Here is a 22,063-nt window from a genome sequence, read left to right on the forward strand (position 1 = left end):
TATTTCTGTTGGTCTTAGGCATCTAAAAAACCACATGTCTACAGTAATGTGTGTTAGCCTCTTCCAATATTTTAAGTCCTAAGAAATTACGCACTCACTAAACTGTGAAAAATGTCTAGATATTTTTATTGGCTGAGTATTATTCATTGTTTTGCTATAAATTTCATCTGATCACAGAAAAATTCATAGACTTTAAAAAACAAATCTCACTACATACTAGCACCAACCATTGGAAAACCTTTGGACTACAGAGAACTGGCACAGAAATCAATATATAAAAATTTTATCTGGTAGAAAACAAATTGTATTTGGTCAAGACAAAATGCTTCTATTTTGGCATTACTATGTACTATATTACAAAGACACTGAAAAAGACTGAAATCCATTTTTCAAATTAAAAAAAAATCTCTTCCAACTGTGAAGAGATTACCTGCTCTCCATAGTTAACAGGGACAAAAACTATAGCATTGCATTTCAGAATACACACTGATAGCATGTCTTCCCATAACCATTTTAGCCGCAAAACATTAAAAGGGTATCTTGCTCAGGTTGGTGGAAATCTTTGCATCATATAGTACATTTCCCTTTCTCTAGTCAGCACGAAGTACAACATCCAACAGCTTAATGGGGTTTTCAACTAATAGTCTACAGAAATTAAAGGGTTATCAAAAGCAAGCTTATATACGTCACTCAACAATTATAAGTGAAATTTCTGAAAATGTCTTCACGGACACTGTCAAGTTATTAAAGATGCAGAAACTGAAAAAGCCTAGACTATTAGAAAAACAACAGCTCATCTATGGGATGAATGACTACTACAAAAAAAAATAAAATGCTTTCTGTAAGGCTGAGAAGTAAGGTAGAAAGAATTATATATATATGTATACATATGTATGTTTATAAAGCATTCCAGAATTCATAGGGACTAGTGAGATTCCTCTAAGGGAGAGATAAACACAGAAAAGATCCAAGTGCTATTATTATCTGCTTCAGTTACTGAACACTGGCCATATTTAATAAAGATAAAAGTGCTGCATCGTACTAGCCTTTGTTCCCTGGAAGCTGGTCTAAGCTGGTCTAACTTTACAGACACTTTGAACAAACACCAGGAGACGGCAGCATACCACAGAGGTTCCCAACATACACAAAACACTCCCTGTCAAAATCACATCCATCCCACAAAAAGCTGTACAAGTTCTTACACTGTGCCACACAAAACACTTTCAGTAAAGCATGTGTGCTCACTCGTCTTCTGCACGGTGTCTCCTCTAAATTTATGTGACCTAAAACTGATGTTTCAACCAACTGCTGCCTTGATAACACATCTAAAGAAGGTGAATTGCCAGTAGATCACGTATTTTTATCCCAAACAATACAAAAGATGTCAAAGTAAAGAGTACGAGCAGAAGCAATCAATAATGTCCAAACAGACGTTAAATGCTGTCTTTGACCACAGGAATTAGAATCTTACTATTTCAAATAGCAAGCTAATAAAGTGTCAAATTCAAGTATGACAAATTGCTACTTAGCATCAGCAACAAGTTTCAGTTCCCACAGAATTTTTTTACTTCATCATTAAAAATAGACCTAGGAAGGAATCCAAAATAAGTGTGTGCTCATGTGATTAACATCATTTGACCAGTTATCTGACCAGCAGCCTTCAGTGTTCTTTCTAATGATGATGACATTTCCTTTTTAAAAAATCATGTAACAGCAACTACACATCCACACGTACCTGTCGAAACACCTCATTAACAAAGTTAACATATCCTCGTGTGGACAAGAGGATTCTCTGCACCATCTCATAAACAGTTCGATGCTGCTCTTCGATGCTGCAGAGGCTGGAACTACTGAGCCGTCGGTCAGACAAGGTGCTGCTGTTCGAATGGCTTCTCTCCTGCTCGCCTGCATAAGACACGCCAGTTTCCAGCTCTGGGTTTTTATCTTGATTTACAACACCAACAGTCTACACAGAAGAAAACATGTGCCTAATTAACTTACTGGAGTACTGCATGTCAAAAATCTGGGGTACTTAACTCAGAACTCACGATAGCAACACTCATTCACACTGCATGCAGGGATTCTAGCCACCAGGAAGTGCAACTTTCAATCTACTTCTTGATACAGGAAGGAATTTGTTCTTGTACTCTATATGATATATACTTTCTATGAGTCCTCCCAGCCCAGCACAACTGACTGACTCGTCAACCACTCCCTAAGACAAAAAAGAAGACATGCAGTGGTGGGAGTGGAAGAAGGGACACACAATGGAGAAACATCTCCAAGTCCCTTTGATTTTTGAGAAAAGATGGATCACAGCTCTATACATGGCTCGTACACTTAGGCATTCCTAACCGCTCTTTGTCAGGCATTGTTCTGCCATAGTGTTGCATGTCTTTTCCAATATTTCATCTTGAACCATATCTGGCTAAAATGATCAGTCCAGGGAAGAAAGAGGACTTAGCCTTTAGAAGACAGTCAGTAAAACTTGAATTGAGTTACCAGAAAAAGAATCCCACTTCCACCAACCGAAAGCATTGCCCAAATGCAGTTCTGCTTTTGTTTACTTCAATAAGGCTGCCACCTGTTCGTCAAAGTGAGCAGTAACAGAGCAGCAATATCATTTCTACTGCTTTTGATAATGAATGTTTTTGTACAGTCCTGCCACACCAGTGAAGCACAGGCTACAGGCAGTGAAATTTAAGACCATTAAAAAGTCAGCATGTGCCAAAAGCTGACACACTACTGCAGCTAAGTGATAACTTTTGACCAGTTTCCATTTTGAGGGCAGCAATATCTTTACGTATCGTAAATATCTAATTGGTATTAGTGGTCTATAAAATTCAGTGAAGAGAAAAAAAATTCATTTTCCAGGGTATGTCAGTTGCAATGGTACAGCAACTATTTATACAGAAGGTGTAAATTCCAACGAGAAAAAATAATAATAATAAAAAGTGCTTGTAGTAAGTAAGCTACATCTAGCTGTTCCAGGGTTTCAAAATTCTGCACTTCAAAACAAACTACAAACTTCAAAAGCAAGTAACATGAAAATATGCATTTTGACTTTCAGAGTTAATAAATGCTTTTCCACTCAATCCAGATGTGACACTGACCTACGATTCAAGAGAAGAATATAGAATTGACATTGATTCTAGATTTGTAATGGGAAGCTGGAGAGTCTCTTAAAAAAATTTATTTCTGCAAGATTAATCTTAAATCCCTAATCCTACAGAAATCTCAACCAGCAATTTGAAAGTAAAATATTTTTCTGTTATCTCATTGAAAGAGCTGCTATAATCAAGAGTAAAACAAAATGGCTTTTGATGTTACTGGAAAACGGTCTATGCCACAAATAAATTTGACAGTTTACAGATTAAATTCCAAAAGTCTAAAGATAATACTGATGATGCTGTTAAGTTAAATACCTATGAGAATAAAAAATACTAATAAATTACTAAAGGGATTCCCTTGAAGACTCCCTCCTTTATCAAAGAAAAAAAAATAATGAATTTACGAGTACATAATTTATTCACTGGGAAACTGCATTTCTTTCTTCTTTCAGTTGTCAGTGTATTGTGATCATTTGCAAGGTTTCTAGCACATATGCAAGCAAAATAAAAAAAAATGAAAACTTTAAAGCACACCTGAATAATTTTAGGGAGCATTTCTCCTCCATTTTTTGTATTCTGAACAGCAGTTAAATATTTCTTTTCAAGAAAGAAGGTAACAAGCCACTTAATAAAAACAACTCGAGCTGCCATATATGGAATTTTTGTGCTATAGACATTTTCATTGTTTCGTGTTGCAGTAATGTATACTGGTCTTGGTCTTATATCAGGAATATCTGGTGAGATAAAAAGAGAAGATGTAAAGAAAATTTAATATTAAAAAACTGTAATTGCTTCCAGACTTCAGTTAAATGCATCGAACATGTCACCAACAACATTTTGTCCATATGAAATAACAGATGCAATGACTTACTATTTTTATTATATTAACGCTTATATTCATAATTTTATTAATTCTAAAGAAAAGCAAGAGAATAAAAGCACAAATCTCTCTTGAAGTTCATAAATTGTATCAGGCAAAACAAAGGAAAGCAAAAGAGAAGGACTGCAAGTAGAAAGGTAAAATCTGAAACGAAGAACTATTCCTTCTGCAACATAAGTTAATTTTATAACTTTCAGAGTTTTATTGGTAATGTAGACAGAGAAGGTGTTTCAAGAACACTCGATAGTAAAAAGATTAAGAAGAAAAAGGGCACTTAGCACATGGAAAAGAGATATTAGTCAGGCGCAAATAGCATGGCACAAGCTGAAATAAAAGAAAGAAAATGCATGGGAAGAAGTGGAAGATTGACAAAGGGAGACTGGGTGTGTCATAATTAACTCAGAGGCATAGATTTGAGGGAAAAAAATCACTTGTATACAGCTGAAAAACAGGGAAGGACTGTGCTCTAGCTGTCAGCAACGCAGTTGAAGTGGCACAGAGGTGACTTTAGACACTAAATTGCAAAGGACGGGAGCTACAAGTCAGAGGAGGGAGGGGAAGGATGACGAAAACAAGGTTGCAGTACATCAGGTGAGTATTAACAACAATGCTCCTATTGACTCTAATATATAATTCAATAGAACATTAGCAAAAGGTCAAAGAAAAATGTAAGCATTCCTAAAATAACATGCTTTTAATCCTACAGCTGTGCTTCCTAGAGATACTTCTAGCAACGCAAACTAGCTCATTGTTTCTTTCATAGCTACATCTGTTTCCTTCCATTTGTCCCTTCATGTTCATTTTATTCTTTTCAAGGAAACAAGAAGTAAAATAAGAAAAACTTTAAGTTAGCTGCTTCCTCACACTTAGGGAAATTTCTTTAAAAAACCCTGTCAGAGAGCATGTTCTGTCTCGATTGCACATCACAGTTACATCAAGTCCTTGTTCACTTGATATAAATGCTATGCATGTGTATTTTAAGGAAACATTTACAGATTCTTCTTAGGAAAGAAGAACCTGGCCACCCCATAGGCAGCAATGAACAGCAGCAACCTCCTGGACTATCACAAAAATTAAAAGTTGTACTAGGAAAAAAATCAAATCAAGAGAAAAGAGAGGAAAAATCCTTATTCACCAGAACTGTAGTAGTATGCCACTAGATAACAGAGATGCTACTGAAAACAGTCACCATTAATTATTTTTCTATTTAAAAGACAAAATTCACTGCTTACCTAGAACAGGTTTGTAGAGGTTAGTTAGCTTTGTAAAAGATGGAAACAAGTGTGGAAGGTAGTATTTTCTAAACAAGGTAAAGAGAAACTTAAACCCAGTGTCTTGGTTCTCCTTATTCTTCCACTCCAAACTTGCAGCCTTTGCCATGGAGTTAAAAAGAAAGAAATACAAAAAAAGTTTCAAATTAATATTTTCTACTGAGAAGCATTCCACACTGATGACAAAATGCTGTTCTACAGAATAAGTAAGATGAATAATTGTGTTTTAATAAGAAAGATGAAAAATTATCACTGTCCCATTTTTTTTTTTACAATAAGAACAGTAAGAATATAGGATATTACCATGAGGACTCTAGCACATCAAACAAAGCAAGCTCATTAGAAGTAAGCATATCTGTGCTGTTTTAAGGCAGTGAAACACCAAAAATGCAGTATTAATGTTTTTAACAAACTTGCTTCTTACCTGTAAATTTAGACAAAGTTATGAATGTCTCTGGGCTACACTTTCATCACGAATAAGTTTTTAATCAGAAACATACCCAATGCCTAGGTTTAAAACAGCTGCACACATATGCAATACTCCTTCGAGATACTTGACTCGAGGCACAAGTAATTTCCATTGACAAGGAAGAGGCTGACATCTACGTTTTTAAAGGCACTCTTTTGTTCCTGAACAGATCAACGCCAAGGAATCATACATGTAATTTCAAGAGAAATCTTTATGGATGCGAAGTAAAACTGTGTGCAAGTTTGGATAACAGTAATAAATTTTGTTCACATTTCTGAGAAAATTTAGTATTTTTACCAAAAATGGCACACAAAAAAATATCTTGGGGATGATTTTCCCGTTAAAAGAAAAAAGAAAATGCAGACAACAGCTTCTTCCTGGAAAAGCACAAGAGCAGCTCTGTACAGAAACAGTGCAAATGATGTTCTAACACTATACAGTCCTTCAAACATGAATAGTTAAAAACATGATATCCTCCGCACCTGAATTACCATATATTTTAACAGTAGCTGAAGAAAGTAGCAGGTTTGGTCATCAGCAATTTTCTCTCCAGAAACAGCTGGCAAAAGTGGGGTAATTTCTTCTGGAAAGATCTTAGCTGAAATAAAAGGAGAATGCGTTAAACACAGAAAACCTGAAAATAAAGAAAAAATAAAACCAATTTGATGATTACTAATGTGCTTATAAGTTGCACAAAGCCAAAACTGCTTGGGCTTCCCTTATTTTTGCCAAGTCCCACCACATGTAACTGAGGACAGCACCAACCTTTGATTTATTGCAGTTTGGAAGGGTTAACACAGTCACTGCAGGTTAACCAGTAAATTGTAAATCTACATAACAACATATTTTGCAGTAACATGTTCATGTAACTGCATCTCAATTCAAAAAAAAAAAAACAAAAAACAACCAAACATCCCCACAACTGTTCTGAGCTCAAAATGACAAGACCTGAAGGCACTACAGCTCCTACAAAACCAAAATCTGAACCATCTCTGAATTACAAAGACAAATTGCATCATCCTTGTGACATCTTTCCCGCAAGCAGCTCTACAGCTCCATGATGACTTCAGGGGAAGGGGGAAAGCAAAACACCTAGCACAGGAATTCTGTTAGTTTACTCACCATCTGGTGAATTAGGAGGACTAATGAGGTTATCTAGTGTACAGGGACCTCGTGAGGACATAATTGGTGGAAAACCAGGCACAAGGCATGCAAATATTAATATCTGCTCTTCTGCACAGTTAGTCTGAAGTGCTTGAAGCCAGAGAAGAAACAGTCGTATTCCTTCACATCTTATCTACAAGGGGATGATTTTGTAGAAAAAAAAAATATTAAAACAAATTTGAAAGTACAGTAACACAGTTAAGTAGTTAAGAAAGTGCAGGACAAGTACATTCATTCAAATTCTGTCCTAGCAAGTCTTTCGGTCATACCATGAGTAATCACATCACTAATTTAACAAAAGCAGAGAAGGGCGGGAGCAAACTGTAACCAAGGTGGTGGCACTCTGAGGAGACAATATTACTGCCCCAACTTCAGCTAGAGGTCAAAATCCCATGGCTGTGCTCCCCCGACTGATGGGTCAAAGGCAGCTCAGCCCAGCGGTGTAGGAAGAACAGCAGCAAGTGGAATGTGCCGGGAAGCTGCCCCTGCTCCAGCCCTGCCGAGCCTGAAATCCTGGCCCCACACAGCCCATGCAAGCCACTATCTTCAGCATCAGCAGGACCAGAAGATTCTCATGAAAATTACGATGCAACAAACCACCCAAGGTAGAGTACTCCATAAACTTACTTTCTTCTTTTTCATTATGCAAGATGCAATTTTAGTTTTAGTAATTTATTTAGAAAAGTGGATTTAAAACTATTTAGCAAACAAGCAACCAATGTATTTAATACAATGCACTTAATGCTAGAGAGATCTGAAAGATGAATAATTAAGCAAAACACGTTTCTACCTTCTTTGGGTAAGTTTAGAAAGGTCACAAAATAGCAGAACAACTGCTATTATATAGCAGAACAAAAAAAAATAATACGAATATTAAAATAATCTAGTTACAACATTAAAATTTGTGATTAAAAGATGAATAATTAAAATTACAAAGCCTAACAATCTTAAAAATTGATACTGAAAATCTGTAAAGTAATATGCTTCGTACAATTTAAAGTAAAAAGAAATAAGGATGCATCATCAAAGAGAGATACCTTGAGGGAGTTTCCAGTGTGCAAAAGTTTCTTCAAAATTGACGCTGGATTAGAAAAATGAAATAGACGTATATCAGATACTAAGATGGTCACTTTCTACTAGAATGCTTTCTAAAAAAACACTACAGAAAAAAAGCTACTTTCATGCTATTTACTATGTATCTACTTCACTAGTAAGAAAACTTGAGTGAGAAAACACAAAATGAATCAATTTACAACCATCAGCATCATCATCAGGTAAATAGTTCTTTAACATCAAATATAATGTCTCTTTAGAGCAAGGTACTTTGGTTTTAGTCAGATGATAATCTTCTCAAATTGTTTTCATTGAAAAATAAAGTACCTAGAGAAAATTTTGACCTGCTAGTTTGGGGAAAATGCTTTAAACAAGTGTATTTAAAATTTTAGGCAAATGTATTAGTTTCTGCAAAGTAACAAATGGACCATAGTAAGTCCAACTTATAGGAATAATGCATTCAAATAGAGTAATATTGACTATTATGATAAGAAAAAATGCTAGAAATCGGTATGATATTGTATATGTCCATTAAAAATATATATACATTAAAATTGCAAAACATTTTTATTCTTGTTTTAAAAATACCCAGTCAACTATCCATAGCTTCACAAATCTGATCTAAAATCAGAGATCTTATACATCAAATGCTTTAGTTACAAAACATTTTCAATCCAATTCTTAGAAAAATAACATAAAGTAGCACTCAGCTATTTCACCTGGATTTGAGAATTATGTGCCTTACTTAAATGTGACACCTCAAGATTCACTATTTCACAATTTTAAATTATTAACATATATAGCAAATACATATTAACACACATGAACATTAAGCAAAAAGCAAATCACAAGGCACACTTGCAAATAATTGCAACACCACATCCTTTAGCTCATTTACTGAACACAGATGTAAATCTATCCAAATATGACTATTCAAGAGGAGCATAAATATAAAGAATATATTATCTATGAAACAACTGACTAAAAAACAATTTGTTCTAGACTAAGTCAGATGAAATGGAAGTAAAGTAGTCAAACAAATGTCTCCTTTTATTTTTGTCAGTGCTAACTGGAAATGTGAGAATAGCCCTTGCCCTGACCTTTAACTTCAACTCATTATTTCTTCTGCAACAGCAAATACATTGTTCTGAGAAAACACATTGCAGCTGATGAAATGGTGCTGGAAACCAAACCAACTAACCAACAAAAGTACTACACAGAAGAAATATATGCCCCCTCTCCTCCCAAAGCAGCATAATTTGTCCTATTTCCTTTAACAAACAGCAAGACAAAATATTGTGACCAGTTTGGTAGCACTCAGAAGCAGAATTTTCACAGTAGTAATGAATCAAAGATTTTTAGTTCAGAGGAAATCAAGTTAAACTACTTCAGTGGATTACAAATTGTTTTGACTATCAAAATTAAAGTATTTTACCTTTCAGTATTTCTGCACCCATTTGACTCTAATTTATTCAATCTGGTCAAATTAGGAGAGGAATAAATTTTTCTTTCTGTCTCCTGTACATGATCTCAGGGCCAAAATATTCATTACAAGAGCACCTCAGGCCACAGGGAACATTTAAATAATTAGAAAATTAACTACCTTGAAAAAAAAAGACAGTTAAACTTTTTCCCCTCAGCATTTTTAGAATATAATTTTAAGATCTACTCAAAATCCCTATACTACCTACATGAAAACCTAAAAAAAAAAGTTCAGAAAAATTAGTCCTGCTTTTCTTATTTCTGAAATTCACAAGTGACCAAACAAAGCCTGTGTTAAAGTCATAAATGAAGTTGTAAGCCAAGCACTCTGAGTGCCTTAACTAAGGTGCCAACTTCAGTCTGTTGTTTCTATGCATGAGTTGCAATGCATCCTCCAGTTCTATGTTTATGAGGTTTTCTACAAAATCCTTGCCTATGAAGCATGCAAAATGGTCAGGGGAGTAAGAGAAAGAAGCAGAGCTTTACCAGTTCCAAGACTTCTCTCTGTTGGACTCCTCCCATTCCCTCCCTTGCTCCAGCACCCAGAATACGTACTGGAATACCATGGAGCGCAGACAAAGAATGGATAGCCTCTTGGTTTGACGAAGTGTATGCCATCCACAGGTATCTATCTCATGGCTGTCATGGCCAGCGTCAATATTGCAACGTGGTGCTTGGCAACTCCTCCATTAAATGAAGGATCACTGGGACAGCTGGGGCCAGACTTGCAGACATACTGTGCTCAGAATCCCACTTTAAAAGGCCAACAAACTGTGGGCTGCTCAGAAAATATATTAAAAAAAAGAGCTCCTAAGAAGTTTATACTTTTGTCCTTAATCTCTTTGCTTTACCATTCTTGCACTAAACCACAAAATTCCTCTTTAATTGCCACAGTGTGATAACTGAGTGCGACACAAATATTAATGATCTAAACTGCCCAGAGAATAATATCACAGGAATATCACAGAAGAAATTAAGCACTTATCTACTGCAGCAGTCCAATGGTTCACGTTTCATTTAGCACAGCCTCTGCTCAACTACTGAACAGCCACCAATTCACAGCAGAAATGTTACAGAATATATTTCCAAAAGGAGACAAGGTTCAAGTTCAACATGTATTTTTACACAACGAATGATCTTTACTACTATGAACTTGTATGGGCAATCTCACACACGATCACTCGTGAAAGATTGTCACAATGCAAATTTGAAAGAATGTCAAATATAGATTCCATAACCCTCCTCAGTCTTGATTTTTGGTGTTAGTCTGTGAATGCAAATGGAGACCTAATTAGGAAAAGGTGTGCTGATTTAAATCCCTCATCATCTAGTAGCTAGAAAGAGATGAAAGGGAAGAGGACCCATGTACATCCAAAGGTAAAAAAAAATCCAAGAGCTTTCATGCAAAAATAAAAGTGAAGCAAACAACCAAAACCACACAAAACAAAGAACACACAGAGCTAGCTATCTTAGCAGGTAAACAGATTTTCCAGATGTTTCAAGAATTTTCAGCTGCAAATCTCATACAGAAGTACAATTTGTGTATCGCATAAAATGAAGCGAGTCTGTGGTTTACAGGACTTGCGGAACCAGTTAAGTGACTACAGAAAACATTGACTTTATTTTTACTAGAATATTTTTAAACCATTCCTTCTTACCTATACTGCGAAAATGCCATCGATAAAAAATCCTCTCAGGTAGTAGCTGCAATATTTTCTGCAGGAAACAAAACTAAATAGTCAAATTTTCCATAATAAACTGGCTCATTCAGAGGATACAGACAAACTAATACACAAAACATAAATGAAATGGTAACATACAGAGAGAGAGAACACAACAGAAAGCAGATACCTATTGTAATCAGAACTGCTGCCCATTACTTTACTCTCTTGTTACGGAGAAAGGTACTTGGAACAGTCCTGAATCAATACCATGGCACTGGCATGAGTTGCTTTTACCTTCCCCCTGTCTTGGAATGCCCCAGCATTTCAGAATATAAACTGAATTATAAGGAAGAAGTTACAGGTAAAATTTTCTTCTAAGAGGCTCACTTTGGGTTACATTTTTCTGAAGTGTCTAGTAATGACTGCTGTTAGATTGATACATTCCAGACTTTGAGCTTCAGTGGCTTAGGTCTGCCTTTTTATCAGCTAATGTGGTCTGATCTCCCAGCTAAGGCAGAGATGGACAGCGGTGCAGTTATTTTTGCTGTGAGATGATTTACCTGTATTTTCAGCTGCTGAGTGAAACTGAGCCAATTCACACAAAGACAGACTAATTTAATTCATAGCGCATGCAGTTAATAAAGCACTTATGAGGAATAAAATGCGGCAATCTTCCTCTGTAGTTTTGGGCTGATGCTAACCGAGGCAGATCAAACAAAGAGATTTGGTCAAGCCCATTTCCCCTTAGTTTTGTTACTCTGCAGGGCACCAGCAAAGCAAAGCAATTTAAGCATATGCCTAAGTGCTTTTCTGAATGGAGTCCTATAATCTCAGTTGCAAAGAATGTTCGGGGCTTCCAAATGTGGACAATAACGTTTATTAGGTAATCTGAATAAACCCAAACTATTTAGGGGTCTTACTTTGGTAAATATGGCTTTTAAAGGGAGTTTAAGTCAGCAGGTTCCAAGGCACTTTTTTTTTTTTTAAAAAAAAAAAAAAAGGATTGGCATTATAGACTAGGACTTGGCAAGTAGGTGTCTAGTAGGTGTCTTGTTAGTACAGGACAGCTAAATTACTGATGATCGGCTTCTCAAAAAAGCAAGAGAACACACATGGTTTTGCATAGATTTCACATAAAAATGCATCTGAATCTTACAACTTTTCAGCCATTTGGATGTGAAATTAGTAAGTTCTATATAAATGTGAAACTAGTTTCAACATCTACTTTTACAAATAAATTAAACAAAGCTATATATGACCAGCAGTCAGAGTTCCTTGTAATCATCAAACAAAATTACCAGAAGCAATTTCTGCATAACAGAGAGTCATTAAGTCTTCAGAAAAACCACATGCAGGATGCAAAATGAATGACAAGTCATTTAAGCAATGGTGACCCATTTGCTGGTCTTTTGCACATAAAAGGTCACAAGAGGAAATAAAGCATCACAGCAAGAAAGCAAGAATTTGGGTTTTAGACAGTCCTTTGGAGACAGCCAACACATGAATCATTATTGCGTTTAAAAACAGTATGCTTGAGAGATGGATTATGACAGACTTCTTTTAATTTTTGACAACAAAGTGCTTCAGCAATTGTATACAAAACTCAAAGTCACAGTCTTTTTGAAAATGGAACATTCCTTTCTCCATGGCAGAGGATGGAAGTCATGACAAGTTCAGAGACTTAGGGAACTAGACCTCGGGTCACACAGACAGACCGGTCTTCCTTTATCTGTACCACAGCACATGTTCCTTACACAGGATTTGGCATTTCTAAAAGTTTACCCAGAATAAAAGAATAAATCAGGCACATCCCTTCCATGTCCTCATGCTTTGTTTCAGTGCTACTCACACTGCCCCATCCCCGGGCCATCGTGGCAGCAGGGACGGAGGGACCGGGAGGCAGGTGCCGGAGGTCTAGCTGCCTGTCCGCGGGCAGGACGATGCGCTCGTGATGGAGGATCCGACTGGCTAAAAATGAGGCCATGACTCACATTTGGGCTTTACCTGTCAGTTAAGGACCACGTTTCTGCCAATCAGATTGCAGGATCCACAGGCAAAGAATTATAATTATCCACATAAATATTAAAATACTAGCAGCCCACCACTTTGCAAGACTATTTCTGACATTAATCATTTATCTGCTTGGCATGGGGCAAAAAGGAGCTCCTGACCAACATCAGGAACACCTCAGGTCACCAGTTCCAGCGCTGCAGTAGCCAGCAGGTGCAGTGCTAGGTCTGTGTTCAGGCAGCCCTTAACCCTGGCACACCGCGTGCCCACACCGCATGCCCACACGTACGTTAAGCAAACCCCTCATAAAGGTGGGCAACAAAATGCTGTCTGAATTCAGGTACCAGAATGCACCACAGGGAGCTCAAATATCTTCACATTTATTACAGGAGAAACAAACCAAAACATGTGCATTTTATTTCAATTTTTAGGTCATTATAAGAAGTATGGTAGATCATTACAGCAAAACCAATTTCCTTTCACAGGCCACCCTGTGACAAGCATTGCAACAAGATACCTTCAGCTTCTCTTTGGATGGAATTTCTATCTCTTTTGTTCCGAAACACTAACTACTGAGAACCAACTTTGTTAAACTTCTACAGAATCAAGCACTTCTGTATAATAAAGTTTCATTAGAAATCTGTCAAAATCTGGTAATAATACTAGTGAAAATGCTTATCTTCTTATATTTAAGATGTTACAGTAAAATTCTTTATTTTAGAACACAAAAAAAATAGAAAATATATGCCTTTTTCACTAAAGAAGTCTGAGTCTTAAAACACTAGGCATGGCATAATCACGTATTATTAATGAGTTTGTGAAAATAATCTGATGATGCACAACTGTATTTTCCTTAGTTGCAAAAAGAAACAATACCCATTTCCCAAGACCTTCAGCAATGTTCTTAGAGTAACTTTTCAGGTTTAAACATCTCAACTGCTCAGGAGGGAAGCAAATAGCCACCCCCTGTTAGCTGTTTCTGAACACAACAGCACATTTGGGGAAGCTAGGTTTTACCATGCCCACTCTGCAAAATGCAGAGCATGTTAACAGTTATTTGGGAAAGGCCAGAAATGTGACAGCATGAAATACAGGCAGTATCTTACACGTTACAAAATTTCCCTCAACTTAGACACAAAATTCACTTCCAGAAAGTGAACTATGATAAGGTGTAAGCTGCATAAACTGATAAGGTGTCAAAGCTACATAATGAAGACTACTTTGAAAAAGAACTTAAGAATAACTCTTGCACCTGCATGTTACTGAATTGTAATATGTCCACATCAAATCTGGAACACAAATGCTCTTCCAGAGTCTGACAACTACCAGGAAAAAGCAAGACTTCAAACCACATGAAGCTTGGAAGTTAGGAGAAAGAAAAAACATGCTTAAAATTTTGTGCAATTTTTCTTAAAAAACAACAAAAAACACAGAATCAAAACACCCTTACCAGGTGGCTGCATCACAACAATTTAAGGGTTGAAAGAAGTAGTAAGAGGACAGTACTAGTACACCACTAAGATCGTGACATAATATTGTATCATGAACAAGCACTGGTTGTTGTGTGCTTTCAACTTAGTAATTCAAAGAACATATTCCTTACTCTCCCAACCCTTGGTGTTCTAAAAAATCTCATATTGCCATTCCTATAAAACAAATGATAGCTTCTTCCACTATAGCCTAGACTTTTAGCAACACTGCTGTGAATCCAAACTGGCTATTGACATCTTGCTTGTAGTTTCACAGTACACTAATAAGAAATATTTTAAGAAACCCCACAGTGTGAAATAATGTTGGTTTTTCAGAAAACACATAGATCTATTTAATGCTTAGTGCTTTGCTGCATCTATATGGTAATCCATTATAGCACACTTGAAATAGAAATTAGGTATTACTACTGATCAACACATCAGGGTATCTGTCAGTTCTTTTAACTGATTATCCATAGTTCTTTTTCTTCCAGACTTCCTGCATGACTAGGAATAATGTTAAGTTTAAATCTTAGTTTACACAGGACACTGCCTTTTGCAAGATCTCTCTCTATTTTAACAAAGTAAAATAAAATAAAATAAAATAAAATAAAATAAAATAAAATAAAATAAAATAAAATAAAATAGAAATGAAATGAAATAAAGGGTTGAATTTCAACAGATTCCATCTGACTTAACTAATACTGAAATTTCTTTTAAAAATGATTTGATTTTTGACAACTTTACTGAATCTTACCATGCTCGGTAGCTTCACATCCATTACAGCATGCTAGACTGCCCTGATGTAGAATGCAGAGAAAGCCAAGCCTGCTGGCAAATCTTCCACTGATGATCCCTAGCCTGTGGATGTTTTCCAGCTTAACTTGCACAAATGTGAGATGATAAGCTTTGCTGCTCTGTAACACACTATGCAGAGTGTCTTATTAACCAACAAAATCAAATGTGTTCTTGCTGATTGATTGTGTTCTTGGAGGCGATATCAATGACAAGTCCAGAATAATCATTCCAGGGGAATGGATGCTGAGGAAAAAAATAGCTTTTTTGATACAACCTGTACATAATAAGCAGTTCCTATTAGTCTGCTGGCAAGTGTATCTACTTTAAGGAAAGTCAAATGTAAAACAGCTCTACTATGCCTATATGTGTAAGTACTAACTATTTGGCAGTATCTGTGCAAGAGTTTCAGAAGGTTCAACTATTAAAATCTGCAAAAATTTAGAAATGTTCTTGCTATCATTCACTGATTTAGCTGAGGCCATGAGCTCAATGAAGTTAGTATGCCTGTGGCAGCTATATCTACATAAAGGGATACCCTAGTTGATGCATCAATAAATTATTTATAGTAAACAAATAAGCCTTTATTACCCTATTGAGTTTGAGAATCAGCCAACCAAGTCTGTGTGACAGACTAAACAGGAGAAGTTGTATTCACAGTAGGAAATGGAGCCAACTGAAAAGCTGTAACAGAACCCAAAACCTGAATTTAAAGCTGAAACTTTTAATGGTAATTTGATTTGAGGCGTAAGATAACCTACAGAGGGGGAAATTAAGCCACCTACATGAGGAAAATCCAAATAGTAAAAAGAAAGTTAAATAAAAGGAATAACGTCAAGGAATTAGAAACCAGTACCTGTGGCAATAAGAACTCAAAAATAAAAACTTGACTTGATTGTTCCCTGCAAACAATTTTACAAGTACTTTTTACATTGTCTGGCTTCACTGCACAATTTTGTTCTGCAGAATTCAATTTTACTCATATTTTTGTTCAAACCAAAATGTAAGTAATTAGGAGCAACACCCTCAGATTAGAATACCACCCTAAGGAAATGCTAAAGATACTAGAACAGCATCCTTTTGCACATAATAACAGCAAAACATCTCTAAAGCCTTCCAAAATAGTTATGAATGAAAAACTACCGCAAGTTTCACTGATGCAGGTTTTTATTAAATTGAGAATAAGCTTTTAAAATCACAGTTAGTTTGAGATTGGTTTTAAACTACTTAACCAATATTGCTAACTGATGCAATAGTCCGTATAAAGTAGACATACAGTGCAGTCAAGGAGTGAAATATTTAAAATACCCTCTGCAATCTTAGACTATAATGAACAAAATTATATATTGTTAATAGATATCAGTGTCTATTACTAGGTGGCACTAAAAAAGAAGGGTACATTCCTAAACTGTATCTTTGCACAGACCTATCTATCTGGTCACCCACCATCACAGCAGGTGTTCCTCTGACAGATGAAGTGTATTTACTGCATATTGTCTGTAATCTACTTCTCAAAAGGGTCGCTAACAGACTATAGTCAATTATAAACCTGTGCTGAATTGTCACTAGCATTTGCAGAACCAGTAACTTGTGCACATCTGCAGTAATAAATTTAGGCTATACAGCTGTTTCTGCAATTGTTGCATTCAAATTCTGACAGCAGACCAATTCACATTTCAATGGATACGTACTGTGTGTTAATCTTCTGGGTATGTGGCTATTTGTAGTTTATATTTAGATGCACTTCTAACAACAACAACAATGCTGTATTAAAACCAGTACCTCCTGCTGTAAGATAAACAGCCCAATGTATGGTTGTGCAAGTTCAAATAGTTTATTGATTATCATCTCTGGAAAAATGCTTAGTGTTACACAAAAACCAAAGCAGACCATGAATGTGAGTGTATAATATGAATACTGCAAAAGCTATTAGCACATTTATTTTCTTCTATTTTACATCCACTTAATATTTAAATCTACCTGCTGTGCGCATATTCAGGATACTCCAAATCATACCTAGGAATGACACATTAAAATTTTACTGCTGAATTTCTAAGGAAGGTCAAAACAGACAGCTTTGTCTGTTCCTGATTGATAACCAAGGTTAGCCTCTCCCCTTTTCATCAGGAGAAGTTCCATACAAATCATGGATTTACAGGAATTAAGAGATTACAGCATAAACTTCCTTGTACAAAAAACACAGTATGTTTTTACAAAGAAACCATGAAACATGAGAGTGCTTTAAATTATATTAATGTGTATTGGTAAAAAATGAACAAGCAAAAAAATCCAGACTGATAATCTTTTAGTACATGCATGGTCTGTGGGAGGCGGGAATACCAAACCCATCTTCTTATCTGTCTACAAAACTGCAGCCATACCTAGCTACACTGATAGCACCTGAAAAACTTAAGAGTGGCTACATTGATCAAGTGACTTGGAGAAACTTTACTACATGAGAAGGAGTATTTATGAAATTCTAAGAAAAAAGTATTTCATACAGTGAATATTCAGTGAATACACTGAATCAGCATACTGAAGTTTATGACTTCACCAGCATGACACATGGTTGTTCTTAAGCATCATTATAGAGAATGGAAAGAAATGTCTATATCAAAAGCAACAGTGTGTTTTTATTTTGCTACAGATGCAGGACTGTAGTGTCTGAGGAATCAGTATTTGATGGTGCAAAAAAAAAGAATTATAAAAAAATTCCAAGCTTTCACAATCAAGTGATGGCATAATGCTTTTATGGGATGTAGCAAATTTACAAAAACATAGTGCACCTTTTACGAGTTCTGTGATATATGGTGCTCCACTGACAGCCCTAACAAGCAATGCCTCCAAGTCACGGAAAACAATAATACAAGAAACAGTATGAACATGTTCTGAAAACACACTGTAACTCTACAGATGGCTATCCCCTACCTGTTTTTCCTAAAGGAAAAACAAATTTGTTTTGCACATCATTTTGGTCTTTTAATGGAAACAAGGAAAAAATAAAAAGGTCATTACAGATGTTGTATCTTTTCTTGTATTTCTGTTTGGAAAGGGACAAGGTCAAAACACTTCAGAAAATATAAAATCAGACCTAAGAATTCTGTAATATAAATTGTAAAAACATTTTTAAATGCACAATTAAAATTTCATATTACGCCCTTTTTTATTTTCTCTTTGATTAATATGTTGTTTGGTGTTCCATTGAATGACCACACTACATAGCTGATGTGTAAAATTAAGATTTCAACAAATTACAACTGAGTAAACTTAGTTTTCTGAGCATTTATGGAGAAGAACGTTACTTTTGCTTAATATATACACTAGGTGTCACTCAAGAACAGCAGCAAAATGTCCACCAAACTATGCCAGAAAAGACATAAGTCAATTCCTTTCATAAATATTTGTGTTGATTTTCAGACAGCTAACCCTCAGCACCTGGGTTCAGGATTTGTTAATCCTAAGTAATTACCTAGTTAGCTAATTAGAAGAAAACCCTAGCTCATGCTGACAACAGATTAAATATGGCAAGCTTAACAATCAATTAGTTTCATTTCCTATGGCTGACAATATGAATGTTTAATTACCTGGCATTTATATTTTTTTCATGTCCTGTATTCTGATTGACATATTATTGGTCTGTGCATTAAAAGCTGTTCTGTGAAAAGCTGTTCTCCTACAATGCATTAAGCTATCGAGTGTCAGAGATGTAAATGGATTGCAAACTTACTTCTAGTAGATAAACACCATGAAGCAGTTCACTCCAAATTTCACACAAATCTTGAACTATTCCTCCTTCCTCTCAGCTACTGATGACTGGGCTGTAATATAAGTCTCCTCACCCTGGACCAAATCAGCACTTTGTTCATATACAACCACATGTTTCTTTCTTTCTTCATGTTTTCCATGTAGTACCTTTTCCTGATGTTTTTAAAGCTATACAAAATGGTTATTAGACACTTGTTTTCAAGACACAGGCATACATCTTTATTCACTTTAACTGGGTGAGTAAGCATTAGCTATTTTCCATTCAATGACATAGTTGCAGAAATTTAATTACTTATTCAAGACCACAGAGCAAGCTTATTAATGAGATGCAATTAAAATGCACAGCCTTGCTCAGTAAATGAGGTGATACCTACTCCACTTGGGGGCAGGAAGGGATAAGCAAAAGCAGTTTTCCTACCACCCAAACAGGCCTAGCAGATATACGGCCTCATGTAATTTGATGTTGCCTTACACAAAATCCTAAAGCAGACTCCTCTACTGATATTTGAAAAATAAAAAATAAAATTTAATGAATAACAACAACCCTGAATTGGAAGATTGTGACTGTGGTAAAAATAAACTCCCCGCCAACCCCAATCTTCTGCAGGATTTGCTGCTCCAGCTGGATGCACTTAAGTCTATGGGGCCTGATGGGATTCATTCCAGGGTACTCAAAATGCTAGCTGATGTCATCACAAGATCTCTCTTTTTTTTTTTTCTTATTTTTTCTACGTTCTTGGGAATCAGGAAATGTCCCAGGTGACTGGAAGCTGGCAAATGCTGTCCCAGTTTTCAAGAAGTGTAGGAAAGAAGACCCTGGCAATTACAGACCTGTCAGTCTCACTTCAGGGCCTGGTAAAATTATGTAAGAGTTTACTGTGGGGAGTTACTGAAAAGCACTTGAAGAATAATGCAGTCAGTCACAGCCAACATGGGTTCATGAGGGGAAAGTCCTATTCAACAAATTTAATTTCTTTTTATGACAAGGTTATCCACCTAGCTGACCAAAGGACACCAGAAAATGTAATTTTATTGGATTTCAGAAAAGCTTTCAATGCTGTTTCTCACAGTACCCTTCTGGGCAAAATGTCCAGCATACAGTTAAGAAAAGTACATAATGTGATGGGTGAACAATTGGTTGACAGGCCAGGCTCAAAGGGTTATGGTAAATCAGGTTACATCAAGCTGGAAGAAAATCACTAGTGGCGTTCCCCAGGGCTCCATTTTAAGGACAGTTTAATGTTTAAATGTTTTCATGTTTTTATAAATGATCTTTAATATTTCTATAAATGAACTGGACACAGGACTCAAATGCATACTAAGTTTGCAGCCAATACTTAAATTAGGAAGAGCTGTTGACCCCCTCAGGATGGAGAGGCCTTGCAGAGAAATGTTGACAATTAGAGGGCTGGGCAATCACCAGCAATACAAAGTTTAACAAGAGCAAGTGCTGGATTCTGGACCTGGGAAGGGGCAACCCTTGCTGTATGTACAGACTGGGGGATGAGAGGCCACAGAACAGCCCTGCAGAAAGGGGTCCGGGGGTTCTGGGTGATGGCAAGCTGGTCACGAGCCAGCAGTGTGCCCCGGCAGCCCAGAGGGCCAGCTGGCATCAAGCACAGCACTGCTGGACAGCCAAGAGAAGGGATTGCCCCACTCCCCTTTGTGCTCATGTGGCCTCACCTCGAACACTGCGTAAAGTCCAGAGCACCACAATCTAAGAAGGATATCAGACTAATAGGGGGGTGCCCAAAGGAGGGGGTACAAGGATAGGCAAGGGTCCAGAGGGCAAGACATACCAGGAGGAGCTGAGGTCTCTGGGTTTGTTTAGCCCAGAGCAGGCTGAGGGGAGGCCTCATGGCAGCCTGCAGCTCCCTCACGAGGGGAGTGGAGGGGCAGGTGCTGAGCTCTGCTCTCTGGGGACAGCGACAGGACCAGAGGGAACGGCATGGAGCTGGGACAGGGGAGGGTCAGGCTGGGTGTTCTGCACCCAGAGGGTGGTCAAGCACTGAGCCAGGTTCCCTAGGGAAATGGTAAGGGCTCCAAGCCTGCCAGAATTCAAGAAGTGTTTGGACAATGGTCTCGGACATAGGGTTTGGTCGTTGGGTGTGGGGTTCTGTGTGGAGTGAGGAGTTAGAATGGATGATCAGTGTAGGTCCCTTACACCTACAGATAGCCTATGATTCTCTAACTATCATAAAACGCAACCCCATTTTCAGATGCATTCTTGTAGCTCGAGGAGGGAGAATAGGAAGAGGGAGAACAGGAAAAGGGAAATGAAGTCCTCGGCCTCAAATTCAGAAGATGAGACCACAAAATTCCAGGATTTCATGTAATTAGTTTCAGAGATATTTTTCATATTACAGGCACATTAGACTGAAGAGCATCACTCTTAGTCTAGTTAATCTAATTTTTATATTGACAAACCACGCAATAATGCAACAAAAATGAAGCCACATCTTTGAGGCTACTTTTGGTGGTAGTTTCTTTGTTTTAGAGGAAGGGGAGAGGAGTTAAGAATATTAATCCTTTCATTAATTCCAAATCTTAGGTGCCATTGAAAATTGATTTTTTTTTTCCAAAAACATAAACCACAATATAAAAAAGTTAACATTTTTATCATTGAATACTCAAGTGAAAACTAAAAATCCAAGAGTAATTAACTAGATATTGATTGCAGCTCTCTGAATTCAGTGACAAGTAAAGCGTATGTTAAGACTTCTGGTGTGCATTATGAACAAAATTGTACATGTCAGGCTTCCTTCTGCTCCAGTGAAATTTGCTCACATCCAAATATATTACACATTCAAAATAGACGTAACTACACTGACATACTGACACTGTCATACTGACAAAGTGTAAGAAATAAGTAGTATTGCCTTGAACTAGTCTACCCTTGCGATACGGAACTGAAATATATTTAGTTTAAAA

The 22,063-nt window shown here is 36.7% G+C and overlaps 1 protein-coding gene across 4 annotated transcripts in view; it reads right to left on the reverse strand.

Annotated features, from left to right (window-relative positions):
* RALGAPA2 (Ral GTPase activating protein catalytic subunit alpha 2) overlaps window positions 1-22,063 on the reverse strand; it is a 142,250-nt gene that overhangs the window by 102,866 nt on the left and 17,321 nt on the right. For 3 of the 4 annotated variants that reach the window (XM_084285125.1, XM_084285124.1, XM_084285126.1), the window contains exons 4-10: window positions 11,088-11,145; window positions 7,932-7,975; window positions 6,853-7,027; window positions 6,213-6,328; window positions 5,223-5,361; window positions 3,645-3,844; window positions 1,736-1,966 (exon numbers count right to left, since the gene is read on the reverse strand). In XM_084285125.1, coding sequence (XP_084141251.1) covers window positions 1,736-1,966; window positions 3,645-3,844; window positions 5,223-5,361; window positions 6,213-6,328; window positions 6,853-7,027; window positions 7,932-7,975; window positions 11,088-11,145 — 963 coding nt within the window. The remainder of the gene's footprint in view (window positions 1-1,735; window positions 1,967-3,644; window positions 3,845-5,222; window positions 5,362-6,212; window positions 6,329-6,852; window positions 7,028-7,931; window positions 7,976-11,087; window positions 11,146-22,063) is intronic. The other variant, XM_084285127.1, reaches the window with a different exon arrangement.

This window comes from Netta rufina (genome assembly GCF_964035555.1).
Source record: "Netta rufina genome assembly, chromosome: 3".
NCBI classification, from domain to species: domain Eukaryota; kingdom Metazoa; phylum Chordata; class Aves; order Anseriformes; family Anatidae; genus Netta; species Netta rufina.